A 13,119-nucleotide genomic window follows, 5' to 3' on the forward strand; every position below is an offset into this window, starting at 1 on the left:
ATAACTAAATCATTTTTATCTATTTTATTTCTTAATAGGTTGAAAAAAAATAAAAAACTTATTTAGTACTCACACTTTAAAATGGAACACAAACATATTTTATGTCAAAAAAAAGGACAAACAAATCTCTCAAATCACACAAAAATTGTATTTGACTGACACACATTTGTTCCTCTCTTTTGGTATCCTAAAGGAGATAACACCTATATAAAGAAATTTGAATACTCGAGACAAAAAGAAAACATACATACATAGATAGTGCAACTTATGTTGAGCCTTTGAATATGAATGCATCGTTGGTTAAGCCTAACCCATGAAACCCTAGTGACAATGAGTGGCAGGTCCCTCTGAACGAAGTCCATGCAAACATAATAAATATGTGTGATGATTTTGAAAGGATGATAGACGAAATGATAGACAAAGAGGATGATAAACCGAACTTTTTGTCAAAATAGGTGAACTACTCAAAAGCTCACCCTACTACAATCTACAAGAATATTTATCCCTTTGCCAACAAGAAGAGGGTAGTATCGTCCTGCATCTGCATACAACCCTGGTGACGGAGGTAGTGCCCCTTGATCTATATGTAAAGCATCTTCTTGATGATTAAACCATGAAATTCATCAAATAGCTCAAGTTTAACTACGAAGATGCTTGTCACACTAGAATTGCCATTGAATTGAGCTATGAAGGAACTGGATGAAATTTTCCTATCATGATTAATACTTCTAGAAGACCATGTTAAATCCAACCATGAACCAAATTCTATTAGGCCAAGACCAAGCTAAAAGTTGTGCATCATAATGTGTGCAAAAAGAAATAACGACTCTTAGGAAATATGAAGGATATGAGGTACCTTTGCTACGCCAAAGCTCACCAATCTAGAGAGTTTGGAGTAGACAAAGCTTATCCCATTCATACCTTAGGACAAGATGTCCTAAAAACCCCTATTCCTTCCGCCACCAAACCAGCTGATTGCAACGCTTTGTTTCAACTGCGCTGGAGCTTTGTTTACGCATCACCCTTTTCGTTTCATTTTATTATTGACTAGCGTGTAAGTATTTGTCTTATTTAGACATACTATGCCCCTGCTGTCGAAGAAATTCCAATGCAGGCTTCTTCCTCACGCATCATTCTTTAAAAGCCTAAGACCGTTTTAGAGCTGAAGACTATGGTGGCAACCCTTGTCACCTGCCTTGGACAAGTTCCTTTGACAACAAAATTAGCTTTGCAAAATCTACCGACTGCCTAACTCAGAATCATACACTAAATACAAAATCCATATGAAGAAGCAATAAGTCAAATGACTGCATCCAGTAACAACGGAGTCCATGACATTCTATCCTACATCTAAACAAAATACATTGGACAACTACACAGAAATTGACAAAATTCTAAGCAAACCACATTATGATCCCAGTGCCATCATAGAAACCAAGTCAGGCTCGTGACCATGGACTCTCAATCGATATATACATGTGTGTGAAGGGCTTCCATGGTTGGATGTAAAATCGAGTCTTATCGTGTTGATAACACCAGAGGCTGCTGAACTCAACACGTTGAATGTTTGAGCATTGCTCTTTTCAAGGTCATACGAAAATTCGGCTAGAAGATACATCTTTTTGCTATCAAGAACAGAATCAGCATTATTCCCTTGCAGCCAACCAGAGACCCTGCAATCTTTAGGAGCACTTGATCTATCATATGCAACACTCTGTTGAACAGAAAAAAAAATATATCAGTACTAAAAGCTAACTAAATAAAAAGTAATGAGGTACAACACTTGTGGCAGAGGCATAAAAGATAAAATTATGCCCATAAACGAATGTCCATAAACAAAATACCGAGTGAAATTCGGCAAGAAAATATAAGATTAAATCATTAATACCGGAAAGTTCCTCAAAAGCAGTGTTATGCTATTCATCAATGTCCACCTCAAAAGCAGCTAAGTTTCTCAACTTACTAGTGTTATCATATTCACTTTTGGTACAAACAGTGCACTTAATAAATGACAAGCTATGCTACAATAATAGCATCACTTAATCAGCCTTAAAACACTATTGTGAAAAATAGAAACAAAATAAAAATAGGGTCATATCAAACAAAATATCTGTATTTTCATCAACTTCTCAAACTGAGTAATTAACAGAAGATAAAAAAAGTAAATCAATGTTATTATACATAAATAAAAGCCTTAAGAGACCTAGTAACAAAGCATAAAGAAAATTTATGGCAAATCGAACAATACATATATCAAGAAAAAAATGCACACAACTATTGAAGAAGCAAGGAGGTCCAAAAATCAATCAGCAGAACCAAAACGATGACAAATTTAACTCCTGAAACCAAACCCAGTTAAAAATAATCCAGAGAAGATCATTAGTAATGTGGAAAGAACTGGTAAAGCAGTTCCCTAAACTCTAACCTGCCAAAACCAGAAAGACAATCAACCTACCAATAAAACACTTGAATATTTGAAAGAGTGGCCAAAAAGGATCAGTTATCCTGATCTGTATCTTTTTATTATATAGAGTAATTAGGGTTACAAGAAGACAAAAGGTTACAGAGTCTAGAAGACTAATTAATTACATCAGGAGAAAAGACCAATCAGAAAAATACAATAAATATTTAAAGAAGAAGCTTTCTAAACAAGCTATTCTAACACTCCCCCTCAAGCTGGTGCATACAGATTATATGCACCGAGCTTGGAACATAAAAATTGAATTCGAGGCCCCCTTAATGACTTAGTCATGACATCTGCAAGTTGTTCACTAGAATTGACAAATTCAGTAATGATTTCCTTGGACAGCAACTTCTCTCTCACAAAATGACAATCAACCTCTATGTGCTTGGTTCTCTCGTGAAATACTGGATTGGAAGCAATGTGAAGAGCGGCTTGATTATCACAATACAATTTCATTGGATGATTCTCACAAAATCTTAACTCTTGAATGAGTTGCTTAATCCAAATAAATTCACAAGTAATCAAGGCCATAGCTCGATATTCAGCTTCAGCACTAGATCGAGCAACAACATTTTGTTTCTTACTCTTCCAAGAAATGAGATTTCCACCAAGGAATACACAATATCCAGTAGTAGAACGCCTATCTATAGGACATCCTGCCCAATCAGCACCACAATATCCACAAATTTGATTATCTCCTTTGTCCTCATATAGTAATCCTTGTCCTGGAGCCTTTTTGATATATCTAAGAATACGCAGAACAGCATTCCAATGATCAATATGAGGAGCCTGCATGAACTGACTAACAACCCCTACTGCAAAAGAGAGATCAGGTCTCGTGATTGTAAGATAAATGAGTTTCCCAACCAATCTCCTATACCTTTCTGGATCTGTGAACGGTTCACCTTGATCAGTCATTAACTTTTGGTTAGGATCCATAGGACTATCAATGGGTCTGCAATCAGTCATACCTGTTTCCTCCAAAATGTCCAAAGCATACTTCCTTTGAGAGATCACAATGCCTTCCTTTGATTGGGCAACTTCAATACCAAGAAAATATTTTAGATGTCCCAGATCTTTGGTCTGAAAATGGCTAAACAAATGTTTCTTCAATTGAGAAATTGTAGCTACATCATTTCCTGTAATCACTATGTCATCCACATAAACAATCAAATAAACACATCTCCCGGGAGAAGTATGACAATAGAAAACAGAGTGGTCTGCTTCGCTTCTTTTAAGCCCAAAGTCCTGTACAACATGACTAAATTTTCCAAACCAAGTTCGAGGAGATTGTTTGAGGCCATAAAGAGATCTTCTCAATTTACAGACTAAACCAGACTCCCCCTGAGCAACAAAACCAGGAGGTTGCTCCATGTAAATCTCCTCCTCCAACTCACCATGAAGAAAGGCATTTTTAATGTCTAATTGGTGGAGAGGCCAATGACGAATGGCTGCCATAGCAAGAAAGAGACGAACAGTAGGAAGCTTGGCCACAGGAGAGAAAGTGTCACTATAGTCGAGCCCATAAATTTGAGTATACCCCTTAGCCACCAATCTGGCTTTGAGCCGATCAACGGTACCATCAGGGCCAACTTTAATAGCATAGACCCATCTACATCCAACGGGTCGTTTCCCAGGAGGGAGGGGAACAAGCTCCCATGTACCACTATGCTCCAGAGCTTGCATTTCAACAATCATAGCTTGTCTCCATCCAGGATGACCAAGAGCCTCATGAACATTTTTAGGAATAGTAAGAGGAGATATAGAAGAGACAAAGGAGAAATACAAGGGAGATAATCGATGATAACTCAGAAAATTATAAATAGGATGAGGATTTCGAGTAGACCGAATACCTTTTCGAAGAGCAATGGGCCATTCAGAGCTATCCTCACTAGGATTCGCAGTAGGGGCATCTGATGGTGAAGGACAAGAATCTGGTGACTCTGCAGGTAATGTCGGGCCAATTTGTCGTGGTCGACGGTGATATGTAACAAGAGGAGGGGGGGTAGTTGGAATAGGAGTAGTGGTGGGAATAACAGGCTGAGTAACCTCTTGGTTATGAATTGAAAGTTGAGGTGGAAAGGAATCAGGAGAACAATCAGGTAGTACTTGTTGTATTGGGAGAGAATCATGAGTGGTGCAGGAGAAAAAAGGAGTTTGTTCAAAGAAGGTGACATCTGCAGACATGTAGAATTTTCTGGTCTCTGGGGAATAACATTTGTACCCTTTCTGAAGACGAGAATAGCCTAAGAAAACACATTTAATTGCTCGAGCAGATAATTTATCCAAACCAGGAGAGACATTATGGACAAAACATGTACACCCAAAGACTCGAGGTGAGACATGAAACAAGGGTTCCTTTGGATAAACAATGGAGAAAGGGATTTTATTTTCAAGAGAAGAAGAGGGCATCCTGTTTATTAAAAAACAAGAAGTGAGAATTGCATCACCCCAATGATGTACAGGAATATTTGCATGGAGCATTAGGGTGCGTGCAGTCTCTACAAGGTGCCTATTTTTTCTTTCTGCTATTCCATTCTGTTGGGGTGTATGTGGACAGGTAGACTGATGCAAGACACCCTGTGAGGATTATCACTTCGAAAAATTTTAATTAGTCTCCCAAATTGGTTTTTTATCTCATTGAAGAAGGACATAAAAATAGACAAAAGCTCAGAACGATCTTTCATTAAATATACCCAAGTACATCGAGAAAATTCATCAATAAAAGTTACAAAATATCTGAAACCAAAAGATGTTACACGACTTGGACCCCAAATATCAGAATGAATGGTGGTGAAAATCGAGTTACATCTTTTATCAGTTTGCTTGGGAAAAGACGACCTAACATGTTTGCCTAATTGACATGATTCACAACCTAACTCTGCTAATTTTTGAAGACTAGGGACCAAAAGTTTCAACTTGGATAGACTTGGGTGACCCAAACGATCATGCAAAAGCTTGGGTGACAAAACAGCAACACAAGATACAGGTGGTTGCATTTCAAAATAGTAGAGACCTCCAGATTCATGTCCTGCGCCAATCTTCTGACCCGTACCACGTTCCTGAATAACAAAAGAGTCAGCACTAAAGGTTACTGAACAATTTAAGGATTTGGTTAACTGGCTTAAAGAGATTAAGTTGAAAGGACAATTAGGAATAAACAAAACAGAGTTTAAATTTAACGAGGGAGACAGAGAGACTTGACCGATTCCTTTAGGAGCAATTCTGGATCCATCTGCTAAGGTAATAAGGTGAGGTGATTTAAGTGGGGACATGGAAGAAAACATAGAATTATTACCAGTTATGTGATCAGAGGCTCCTGAATCAATGATCCATGGACTTTGATTTGCAGCTGAATGAGAAATACAAGCTGTAGAAACAGTAGTGGTAGAGGAAGATTGAGCTTGATTCATAGATTTCCATTGAATATATTCCTGATAGTCATCTTCAGGAACCTTCATCTCAGATTTTCCTAATTTCTCAGACTTGGACAGATTTGCTATCTTCTCTGGAAAACCGTGAAGAGAATAACAATTCTCTTGGGTATGACCCATCTTCTTGCAGTATGAGCATTGAGGACGACCACTTCTACCTCCTCTTCCTCCTCGATTTCCACGACCACCTCTACCCTGACTTGAAACCATTGTAGAAGCTTCAACAATCCCACCAGAATTTTCATTCTTCACTTCTGTAGGGACACGAAGAAGTCTAGTTACTAGGCTGTCCATTGAAGGAATCTCGTGTCCGGTCAGAATCTGGTCACGAACATGATTGAAGTCTGGGTGCAATGTTCTGAGGATCAGCACCATATACAACCTATCAAGTTTTTTATTTATCCCCTCTAATGAATCATCTGTCAGGAACATTTAGTTCTTCTACAGCAGATTGGGCTTCAGCAATGTGAGACGTCATTTCGTGATTAATTTGTTTCAAGGATGCTATTTTCTGAGTAGCATCATATAACCTCTGAATATCATTCGCATAAATATTTTGAGCCTTTTTCCAGAAAGAACAGCAAGTTTTGAAGGCTCTAAGGGTTCCCAAAATATTGGGCTCAACTGACTGCCACAACACAGCACATAGTTGAAAATCAAGCTTCTTCCATTTAGCTCGGCTTTCATCTGAACCCTCAGCGTTTTCCATTTCTAAGTGATCGTGGTACCCTTGACCAAGGAACCATAGTTCCACAGAGGCAGCCCATGATAAATAATTTTTTTCATTGAGTTTCTCCGTGGTTATGGTCGGAGTGCCAGAAATAGACAAAACAGGGCCTGGAGATGCCATAAGAAGAACAGGTATTAAGGGAGAAGAACAGCAGAAGAGAAACGCAGGCCCACACCTTAAATAGTGGTCAAATCACAAAACTGAGTCCAGAAATAGGCTCAGGAGGCTCCGACGAACAAGAACGTGCCGGAGTGAGGAGGTTCCGACGAACAGACAGCGGCGCGTGAACAGTACGCGTTTGACAGAACCGGAGAGAAAAACGGCACGTGAGAACGCGTGGGAACTCGGATGACGCCGGAGTTGACGGGGTTAGGTCGCGTTTGACAAGGCGCACCAAACCCAAGGTTCGCCGGAGAACAGGACGGCGGCGGACGGCGGCGAACAGCGGCGGAAGGCAGAGCGGGATCAACCTGCTCTGATACCAACTTGAATATTTGAAAGAGTGGCCAAAAAGGATCAGTTATCCTGATCTGTATCTTTTTATTATATAGAGTAATTAGGGTTACAAGAAGACAAAAGGTTACAGAGTCTAGAAGACTAATTAATTACATCAGGAGAAAAGACCAATCAGAAAAATACAATAAATATTTAAAGAAGAAGCTTTCTAAACAAGCTATTCTAACAAAAACAATAAATACCGGAATAGATCCAATATTTTGGGGTCACACAAGAAAGTTCATAAATCAAATTTATTTCAGATCTTTGTTGTGCATCTATAGGTGTTTGATATCTGATATCTAGGGAAAAGTGACAACTTCTGAAATTTCTTAGATTTAGACAAGAAAAGGTACATTAAATAAAAGTAACATATATCATGTGTAAAGAAGACAACATATATAATAATGTCTAAAGCCCCGTTATATTCACAATTGCAACTGGTAATATCTGCAACACTTATTCCCACATCCACATCTCTGCATTAGTTTTCTGGATCATTACAGAAACATATACCCAAAGAAGAAATTTATCCTCTTCACCCCTCTAGCAACTTACAGCAGGAATTGATTATCAGAGCCTCATTAAAAAATAACTTAACATCCAACACTAGCAAATTCACAAAGTAAAAGGACAATAAATATATTCATTATGCAGCATGATTCCAGTTCACCAGTACCATGTACTGAATCTTTTAACTAGGAGCAGATACTAAACCTAACCATGACCTCCTTGCTGATGCATATTTGGTATCATGGGTTTCATCAATCATGCTACATGGAAGCATTTTTGTTATCTTAAGAGACAAGTTCAAAATACTTAACATGAGTCATTTTCTTTAAATAGTTATCGGAAAAGTTTGAAAAGAAAGTCATGTAATTCTAAAACCCTTGCCTCTTTTATCTTAATATTTCACAAAAAGAAATCACTGCTCTTGGCATAGATGTGACATAGTTAGTTCGTCAAATTATTTTACTTTCTAGTATAAATGTAAATAGATGCAATGGACAAAAAAAAATGTCACGTTTGATAGATTGAATCAAAGAAAAAAACCAGGTGGCAGTGCATGCTTGCAGGATTATATAAATGATATGAACCACATAGTTGTATAGAAGACAACTGAATCCACTTAGCTGCAAACAAATTAACAAAGTGCATGTAGAGTAATGACATTTAGAAATGAAAACCTTTTAGATGAAAAACACACAAGATTAGAGTATGAAGAAAGGTCTCAGTGGTTCAATATCATTAGCATACAACAAATCATATCCATATCAAGATGACAAACCAACCATTAAATTACACATTCAAAAGAAAAACCGCACAAGCTAAAGGATACGACAATGTTCCCCATGACATGCATAATAAGCTTCATAATCTCATGAATCAAAATGGGCCTCTAACTGTTTCTCTTATCATTTGCTTAATTTGAAAATCCAGCATATGACTCCTAACTACTAATAATTACATGAATCACAATTCATCACATTTTGCATTACTAGCGCCTTAATACAAGGAGAAAAAAACTGTATCTTCTAGAAACTACACCGACAAGTCACCCAAAGACCAAAACAAAACTTGTCAATAAGCTAGTTACATCTACGTGATTTATTAGGGTCATAACACAGATTTCATGGCAAATCATGTAAATTCATAAACTTAATTTGCCACAATCAAAACAAAGTCCAAATATCTAAACATGAGAATTACATCATGTACATGCATACTCAAAATTGCTGCACTCAATTGCTATATCAAAATCTCATCTAGTCTACAATTTTAGAAAATTAAGACAGACAAGAACAAATTGAAGTGTATACCATATGTACCACAGTAACTGATAAGCATGTGCACAACATCAATGTTTAGATGGATGAAAATGCATCACCTTTGCTACATGTTCCAAGGTAACAGCCTCAGGAATGATGGCAGTGCGCAGCTTAATCTGAACAAACCCTTTGCTATCCTTCAAGGGGAAACACTGGCCAGGCTCGCCAAAGCTCGGTTTCAACATCTTTTCCGCACTTGGGTGAACACCATTTTTAGCAGCCATCGTGAACCAATTGCCCTTTCCCGTATTATACACCTCCGAATGCTTGACCACCGCAGCACCACCACTGGCAAGAGCATAATCCACCCTTCCAAGCCCATCAGCAGCATGCTTCTCAATCTCCTTCTCAATCACCCCTCTCGCGAATTCCCTTATCTCATCCAAGCCACCACCCTCGTACCCCTTCACATTCCTCAATTCCTCAACAAACTTGTCAAACTCCTCCTTTGTCAACCAATCCTCCCTCTTCAACTCACTCATACGACTCTCCAATTCCTCACTCCTAGCCTCCAATTTCCTCAACCCACTTTCCAAAATTACACCTTTCTCATCAATTTTACCACTCAGCTCCTTCCTCAACCCTCTAACCTCATTCTCAATCTTCTTATCCACCACATCAACCTGCACCTGAATCATCTTCGCCGTCCTCTTCAACAACCCCTCCACATCCGAAATCCGCCCCTCGAATTCCGACAACCCCGGGTAGCCCCCGTCGGCGGCGTCGCCGGATTTCAACGCCAACCTCCGGATCAACTGAACCAGCCCCATCAGCACTACAAGGAGCACCAAATTCTTCCCAAATATTCTCACCACCGTTACCCACCGCGGCTTCTCGGCCTTCGCTGCCGGCTTCCGCAGCCGTCGCGGAGGGACCGACGCCGAGTTCCCGCCGGCGACCTTCTTCACCGGAGCCAAGTCGCGGGACGCTCGCTCGAGGAGAGCCTCGCCTCGGATCGAGTGGTGGCTGAGGTCGCGCCCAGAGCCAGCGCCGCCGCCGTCGCCGGAAGTTGCGACGGCGGCCGGGGAGACGGCGACGTCGTTGGCGAGGAGTTCGATGTTGGAGGGAGTTTTTTTCTCGGCGGCGATGACCGGTCTCCGACGCGTCCCCGGGTTCGCCGCCGTGATGGACACCGTGGAAGCCGACATCGGAATCGTCGAAAACCGCTTCTCAAATCAAACGCCGAATTCGAAAATTATAAAAGGAAAAAATTAAAAAAAGAAGGGAATGTAAGAAACCCTAATATTGCGTGGCAATGAATGCACAATGAAGAAGAAGAAGAAATCGGAGAGAGAGCGTGTTTTACACTGTTGGTGTTTTTTTTTTTTTTTAATGAGATCTGAGGAGGACGAGATTTGAAATTGAATCTTTAGTTAGTTTCTATTTGTTTTTGTTGTTATTTTTTTGGGGGTAATGAAAATTTGATTCAGAAGTGAAATTTGAGGCGCGATAAGCAACGCGACGTGTTTGGGTTTGTTTTGTTGTTCTTTTCACTGGGCTTTTGAACCTCGTTGGGGCCCAGGTGCGCTGGTGTTGGAACTTGGAATGGATATGCTTTTGTCAGATGATAAACACACCTCCACTCTCGTATAAACACACCCCCTTTTAAAAAAATATATATAAAATATCTAAATTACCCTTAAAAAATAATAAAATTCTTAAATTTACACCCCTTTTCCCGCACCCCACACCCCCCTTTCCCGCACCCCCCTTCTTCCTAAAGTGACAAACATTGTAGTCCGCAATTGCACCCCCAGTTTCTCTACAGTGCCTAGTCTCTAACAAAAAAACTTAATTTGGATGACACTGTTTGTTTTCTAACGTGGTACACAAAATATCCAGCCTAACAAAAACAACGTGGATGGGGATGATCGTCAATAATCACGCAAGGAAGAAAACAACCATTGTTTCGCTCAAAATCAAAACAAATAGTGTTCATCGACAAATCCATGGTGAACACTATTTCTGTGCAATGCGTGTGCCAGCAGCCACGCTCGCTGCAATTGGGGCGGGCCTCGTGCTTCTGGGGAACAATAGAGACCTGGGCACTGTAGAGAAATTGGGGGTGCAATTGCGGACTACAATGTTTGTCACTTTAAGATGTTTCTTTCACGGATTACAACTTTATTTTTTGGGAATGTAAATTTTATATTTGTTATGAATTTTGAAAACTTATATTATTCATAGCTATTACTTATTCTTAGAAAAGTTATCTTACTGTTCTTACCGGAGATCTGCTGTAGAGGTGATCCGTCGAGTAAGATTGGTGAGCCTCCTTCGCTGGTACGCTTGATGTTCCAAGATGGGGGTGGTACCTGCAAAAGAGACTTCGATGCTAAAGTTAGGGTTTGTATGAGTGTATGTCTCGTATAAGTAATGCACGTACCTTAGTATGGATTAGGATTACGTTGGGTCTTGGGCCTGGGATCAGTTGTGATCTAATTAGATAGCGGATCTCGTCTGGACCGAGATCTCCTCAGATTAGTTATGACCTGGTTAAGTGACGAGATGACGTCACGTAGCGCGTATCCGAGGTCGTTATGCGCTGCGATGCCGAGCTGGGAGCTCGGCCTTGCAGTACGGATAGTACACTAGCCCCCCGAGCTCCAAAGACCGTGGGTCGAGGAGTTAAGACCGAGCTCGTCAAGTGGCTGTGACCCCTCGCGTACGCGTGCTTGTTGAGATGCCCTGTGTCATAACTGATCATCTCCCGAGAACGTGCAAGTGGCGCGTTAATGGGAGTGTCGGTTATGTAATAATGGTTTGCCTTTGTCATAATTGTTCTCAGTTAATGTGTCATCAGACGCGTCCCTTGGCTGACACGTGGCGTGACCGTTTTGAATTTGGGAGAAACCCTTTTCTCTCCCTCGCGCCTTTCCCCTTTTCACTTTACTCATTTTTCGATCTTTCAACTTCTTGCGCACGCTGTTTCTCTCATTTTTATGCTCATCCTCCGTCCTCATTTTTCCGTTTCCAGTAACCCAGTCATTGTTAGGGTTTTTTTCTGAGGAAGAGTACCAGATACTTCCTTTCTACAGTTTGCTTTTTCTTTCTTCCCCAGTCTTCTTCGAGTCTTTCTTGTTTTTTTTTCATGGCTAGAGGGAGTGGTGCTGGTTCCTCCGCGCCTGCCAAGAGTAAAGGCAAAGTGCGGGGCAAGGCGGCGGCTACCAGAACGGCCGCTGCTGGGAAAAAGAAGGAGGTGGCGCCGCCAGCGGACCTCGTTCCAGGTATTCTTGGGTACGACTGGGTTCGGTGTGAGATGGCGGGGGTCCAAAGCGTTTTTCGATCCTTTCTTGAGGTTAATGGGATCTTGAAATCGTGTAGGGTTTGTGACCCTTCCATTTCCTGGATGATCCGGCTTGAACCTTGTCAAGCCGGTGAGGGTGTGTACATGGGGAAGTCTACCGACCCTCCCCATTTCTATATGTACCATTATTTTTTTAGGGATTTAGGTGTCTGCCTTCCCTTCACTCAGTTCGAGTGTGATTTTTTGAACTTTGTCAACTCGGCCCCTTGCCAGTTGCACCCCAATAGTTGGGGTTTTTTTGAGGGCTTTTCAAGTCCTGTGTTCAGTTTTAGGGATAGAGGTGTCCCTTCCCGTCTTTCTTCATTTTTACCAGTTGAAGATAGGCGTTCCACCATATGGCATACTGTCTCTGAGTGGGAGTAGGGATGGGGGTTTGTTTATTCTCTACTCCCAGTCATACAAAAACTTCAAACAAGAGTTTTTTCGAGTTTCTCTTGTGAATGTCGACCCATTGGAGGATAGGGCGTTTTACTTCGGCGGGCTGCCGAAATTCCCTTTCTATTGGTGCCCCAAACCGTCTAGGTTTCATGGGGTGGGCCAATTGAAGCTGACGACTTCGGAGGCGGCCGCCGTCGAGAACCTCACAACGCTTCCTCGTCCGCTGGATTGCAAGCTCGTTCTGTCGCTTGCGAACTCAGCATACAAGGAGAGGGGCCTGGAGAGTGAGTATTTCGTCCTCTTTAGATTGTTAGGGTTTGCAAAACCTTCTTTTGCAGATGTGTTTTGCTTTTTGTGTTTTCAGGCATAATGGGCAAGAATAAGTGGAAGGAGCTGAAGCACCGCTACAACATTGCTGACCTTGAGGTTCCCGAGCCTTAGGAGGAGGAGATGTCCCCCCTGAAGGTCAACCGAAAAAGAAA

The 13,119-nt window shown here is 40.9% G+C and overlaps 1 protein-coding gene across 1 annotated transcript; it reads right to left on the bottom strand.

Moving 5' to 3' along the window:
- Positions 1-1,262: 1,262 nt before the first annotated feature.
- LOC109793403 (SUN domain-containing protein 2) lies at positions 1,263-10,391 on the bottom strand. The gene is made up of 2 exons (XM_020352871.3): positions 9,012-10,391; positions 1,263-1,714 (listed from the first exon to the last, which is right to left on the bottom strand). The coding sequence occupies exons 1-2, from the start codon at positions 10,098-10,100 to the stop codon at positions 1,409-1,411; spliced, it is 1,395 nt and encodes a 464-aa protein (XP_020208460.1). The 5' UTR covers positions 10,101-10,391; the 3' UTR covers positions 1,263-1,408.
- Positions 10,392-13,119: the final 2,728 nt, after the last annotated feature.

The sequence above is a fragment of the Cajanus cajan genome, chromosome 8, assembly GCF_000230855.2.
Source record: "Cajanus cajan strain Asha chromosome 8, NIPB_CcT2T_4, whole genome shotgun sequence".
Taxonomy (NCBI): domain Eukaryota; kingdom Viridiplantae; phylum Streptophyta; class Magnoliopsida; order Fabales; family Fabaceae; genus Cajanus; species Cajanus cajan.